The following is a 5,625-nucleotide window of genomic DNA, read 5'->3' on the forward strand; positions in this document are numbered from 1 at the left end:
GCAGCACACAAGAACTACAAAGTATATCAAATGGATATTAAATATGTATTTTTGAATGGAGATCTTGAATAAGAAGTTTACATTGAGCAACCTGATGGATTTTTTTTGACAGATAACAAAGATATGGTTTGCAGGTTAAGGAAAGCTTTGTATGGGTTAAAGCAAGCTCTGAGAGCTTGGTATGCTAGATTGGATAAATATCTTTTGAAAATTGGTTTTTTTAAAGGTAATGCTGATAGCAACTTATACTATAAAGTGACTAATGATGACATCTTGGTTATAGAAGTTTTTGTTGATGATAAAATCTTTGGAGGAGAAGATGGATTATGTAAAGACTTTTCTATTGAAATGCAACAAGAATTTGAAATGTCTATGATTGGAGAAATAAAATTATTTTTAGGATTGCAAATTTCACAGACTAATAAAGGTATATTCTTGAGTCAATCCAAGTACTTGAAGGAGTTATAAATAAATTTGGGGTGGAGAACTCTAAACCGGTAAGCACACCTATGACTACAAATGACAAATTATCACTAAGAGATGAATCTACACCTATTAATCCGACTAGGTACAAGTCTATGATAAGAGGCCTATTGTATTTGATACAAACAAGACTTGATATTATGAATGTAGTATGTCTTGTTTCAATATTTCAGAGTAATCCTAGAAAAAATCATGAATCAACTATAAAAAGGATTTTCTAGTACTTACGAGGCACTACAAATCTTGGTTTATGGTATCCTAGAGATGAAAACTTTGAATTATGTGCATACATAGATGCAAATTGGGTAGGAGATGTGGATGACAAAAAAAGAACCACTAGCAGAGTATTTTTTCTTGGAAGCAGATTAATTTCATGGTTTAGTAAGAAACAAAGTTTTACATCTTGATCAACAGCAGAATCAGAATATGTTGCAGCAGCAACTAATTGTACACAGGGATTATGGCTTAAGAAAATGTTGAAGGACATAAAGGTAAAATGCAAGGAACCTATAACTATCTATTGTGATAACACTATAGCAATTGACATATCTAAGAATTTGGTACTACATTCTAAAACTAAACATGTTTCTATCAAATTGAATTTTCTGAAAGAGAATGTTGAAGCAAAAGAAGTAAAACTGGTTTATGTGAATACTAAAGAGCAGATTGCAAATATTTTCACTACACCTCTACTTAAGGAGACCTTTGATTATCTCAGAGATCAGTTTGGGGTCATACCCCCATCGATAGAGACTTAGACGGTTGATGTTTATCATCAACCAATAGAACTAATAGAGAAATCTTTTATTCTGGCTTTGATAAGGAGAGCTGCTTCTCAGGGGGAGTAGTTGGTATATGGAATTAGTTGGTATTTTCTATTTGAACTTGGTTTTGTATTTATTTGGTATTTGATGTTGTATATGGTGAAAATGGATAACAATAATAATGATATTGAAAGGCTAAATGAATTCAACCACAAAACCCTAGCCTAACAACAACAAATATCGACCATAACATATGAAGATTACCTAAGACAATGCAAATCAAATGAAATCACAAAGATTATACCATCACATGTCCAATAGGGTTTTGGATCTCCATTCTTCCTATCTCCATTGATCTTGCTTGATATATTTGCTCTTAGATTTTATGTACACAAGAGCTCAACAAAGAACGAAATGTGGTTGCAAGTAGGATCGCCTATGTTCAAAAGCGTAGTGTAGTCAAGTAGTCAACGAGGGGTTTGATAATGAAAGAAGCATCTCCTTATATAGAAGACACTATATGAAATGGAGGGATAAGATTGAGAGGTGTAAAAGGAGGTTGGCTATGATTAGAGGGTAGGTAAAAGAAATAATAAAATAATGAAAGGGGTAGGTAGTGTATGAATTAAGAGATGAATGACATGTGTCATAGGTAGAAAAGGTTAATGAATTAATTAAATAAATACAAATTTATTTAATTAATAGAAGAAGTGGGATAATTAAATAAATAAAATATTTATTTAATTTAGGAAAAGGATAATTTAAATAAATAAATGTATTTATCTAAATGAGAAATAAGGCTAGAAGAGGATAAATGAATTAATTAAATAAATAAGGATTTATTTAATTAATAGATGAATTAGGCTAAAGTAATTAAATAAATAAAGATATTTATTTAATTAGATTGGACAATTTTAGGTGTCTACAGATGTCAAAGGGGGAGAGATATCTATGGAAAAACACACTATCTTTTGGGGAGATATTATTCATTGGGGGAGAGATTGTTATTTTGAGATGATTGATTACTCTCTGTATCTGAATTTTGATTTCTGGTTATGATCTCTTTTGGGAGATTGTTGGTTTTTGGTATTTGGCATTTTTGTTTTGGCACTTTGATGGTTTTTCCATCTTGTGTTGCCATCAATGCCAAAGGGGGAGATTGTTGGTATTTTGGTATGGTTTTGTCATTGATGTCAACACCTATCAACTCTTATCAACTCTGGCACTTTGAAGGACAAGCAATATTCACCGACAAGTAAGTGACTTATGCATAGTCACTGGTATCTGGTACATCGGTAGGATATAATGTTCACCGACACTTGGAATGATATGGAAAACACCTGGTTATATCGAAGACATCATTTGGACACTTTGTCTTGAAGATTTGTTCATTGGTATATTTGTGTTTGCATATTTGTTGTTACCGGCAAATAGGTCTAGGTTATGCACCGATAGGCTTATCTTTTCCAGATCAGCACGACATGCTTTGGAAATGATTTATTGTTGTTGTAAATGCATTAAGCCGACATGTTAAATCGGTTATTGCATTAGTTATTGATTTACTTGTAAAATGTTCTTATTGTAATATCTCTTAGAGCCCACCTACTAAAATTGGTCTTCGGTTATGGTATATATGTAAGATCTTATTTGTAAGATTGATAAGGCGATTGGGGAGAAGAATTATAAGAAGTTATATGCAAAAATAAGTAGAGCTATACATGCAGACATCATTTAAGGTGAAACAAGGTTTTTGTGAAGGCATATCAGAACTGAATCGGTACTGAATCCAACATAGAAAGATACTATTTTGAGCAGTACATTATCATTGGATTTAACCATCCAATTGTAGTCAATGTGACTCCTATTTGTGTTTGAGCAGTGAGCTCTAGGCACTTGGCCTTTCTGCATGTGCAGACCCCATTTGTATACACATACTATCTGCAGTAGTATCATCTGATTGTGGGTAAGGTTTCCCACCATGATTTTTCCCCTTACAAGGTTTCCACGTACAAATATTGGTGTTATGTGTTGTAGATGTTGTTGTCTTTCTGTTTCATGCATTAATCTTTATTGGTACTAATATTAATTGATTAACTGTCTACCGGCATAAAATTTGATTTACTGGTATTAAGCATTAAGGTTGGTTAAGTTGTTTTTGGTTTGAATTTATTTGACAACTGATTCACCCCCCCTCTTAGTTGTCTCCGAGACCTATATATATATATATATATATATATGTAGCCAGTATATAGTCACTGTAAGTAATAGTATCAGGCATACACATTATTGTAATGATAAATAATGAAGGGGTTTCGAAGAAAACGAAAAGATATTCAGTTGTTTTGTCATTCTCTGTGATGATTTTGACATTATTAAACATTCTTTGTGAGGATTTTGGCATTATTAAACTATAAGAGAGAATTGAAATGAAATTGTAAACCACATACAAAGAAATCATCAATAGACAAAGCATAATGCAGCTAGGAAGGAGGTAAACCATCATTGGACATCCAATATGGCTGTTAATATTATTTAAATTGACTATATTGAAAGAAATGCTAGTTTATATTATTTACAGTGACTATATTGAAAGAAATGATGGTTTATTGAAAACAGTATAATTTGAATTGAAAGATTTATAGCATTTAACATTCATTGAATAGAGGGAATTTAGTTATTTTGTGTGTACCAACCTAAATGTGCGCCCTCGAGTAAGGAATGTGCAGAGGGTATTTGCAGAGCTCGGGAATATGCAATGAATTGGATTGCAGTGAAAGTGACATGGAAAATTCTATCTTATAATATAATTCGAATGTGCAATGCATTCAATTGTGGTAGCTAGCTATTTTCAAATTTGAATTTTTGTGGGAAACAGTCGGCCATGTCATATTAAATATGCAGTCCTCCATTGCTTAGAATTGTTCAATTTTCTTCCCTACTTTGAATGAAACTTGGTTTTTTAAATTGGATTTTATGCAAATTCTTGGATATTGGGGAGCCTTACACTAGTTGTTGCAAATGCAGGTACCAAATGCAGATCCATTTAAAGCATGAAGCTATGAAGTGATATTTGGAAGAATGTACACTTGAGTGTCTAAGAAGTTTACAATCGATTGTTTTTATGTCATGTAATGCACCAATAGTTGTGCATATGTAATTGTAATTGGAGTACATTTGTACTTTTATGCCACTTGCATAAAGTGGCAAATGTAAACATTAGGTTTAAAAAAAAATAAAAATGTTTATTATTTGTGCAAGATGTTTTGTATTAAAATAGGAAATGTACCAGTAGTTTATTTTTTTTACTTTATGGTTTTCAACTACTAATTCATTTGTGAACATGTATTGGTGTTAAAATAAATATTTACTGGTATTTTTTTATTTATGTACTGACAATTTTCTGTTTATGTTTTGGGGGGTCAACATGGTATTAAGGTGACGCTTATTGGAACTATTTCAACTATTTGTACTCTTCCCTTAAGAAAGAAATTTTCTTGGCTAAAGTCAACCACTTTTAATATATGAAAACACAAAAATATAGAGTAGAATAGAATGGAAAAGTAGGAAAAATACAGAGTAGAATAGAATGGAAAAGTAGGAAAAATACAGAGTAGAATGGAAAGGTAGAAATCTTACTTAAAATTATTGATTTCATAGCTTGTGGTAAATGAAATAGAATGGAGAGCTTCTTTCCACTCCTTAAGCTTTTGCATGTACTTGCCCTTCTCTTCATGTTTACCGAATGCATCGGCATACACGCCCTTTTCTATGTAGCGAAGATCGGAAGGCTTGACACCATAGAACACTGGAATAATCTTAAATCTACTTTGTAACATGAGAAGCAACTCCACCAAACACCAGGCCGATTCTACATATCTTTTGGAAAAGATAGCCACGTGAGCTGAAGCGGAATGGATGGCTATTTCAATTGTAGAAGGAAAAGAAACTCCAAGCTCCTTCTCTTCTGAATCAAGAAACGCCCTTATTCCAAGTTCCTTCAGCAAATTGTAAAGCTGCATAGCCAGAGTATCTTTGCAATCAGGACCTCTGTGGTTAATGAACACATCAAAAATTTTGGAAGATCCTTCTGCTGTTCTCCTTATGCCGTCAGGTTGAATGTCAAAGAAAGCATGGTGAGATGAGGAAGAAGATGTCATCAATGATACCTGCACCTTACAGTTGTGTAAAAGGAGGACCAATGCGTATATAGACTGGATTTTAAATGGATAGATGACAATCTCTGATAGGATGTTTGAACCTCTTTATGTAAGTCTAAGACAAATATAAGAGGACGGAATTGCTACAAGTATCAGAAAGAAAAGACTAGGAAAATGTATTTCCTGCCTTTTTCACTTTTCAAATGAATTGAATTGCGTAT

The 5,625-nt window shown here is 32.7% G+C and overlaps 1 protein-coding gene across 1 annotated transcript; it reads right to left on the reverse strand.

The window, feature by feature from the left end:
• Positions 1-4,879: 4,879 nt before the first annotated feature.
• Positions 4,880-5,404, reverse strand: LOC131856425 (probable 2' cyclic ADP-D-ribose synthase BdTIR). Its single transcript, XM_059208215.1, has one exon. It carries the CDS (start codon positions 5,402-5,404, stop codon positions 4,880-4,882), a length of 525 nt encoding a protein of 174 aa, XP_059064198.1.
• Between the last annotated feature and the right edge of the window lie 221 nt (positions 5,405-5,625).

The sequence above is a fragment of the Cryptomeria japonica genome, chromosome 7 (assembly GCF_030272615.1).
Source record: "Cryptomeria japonica chromosome 7, Sugi_1.0, whole genome shotgun sequence".
Classification (NCBI taxonomy): domain Eukaryota; kingdom Viridiplantae; phylum Streptophyta; class Pinopsida; order Cupressales; family Cupressaceae; genus Cryptomeria; species Cryptomeria japonica.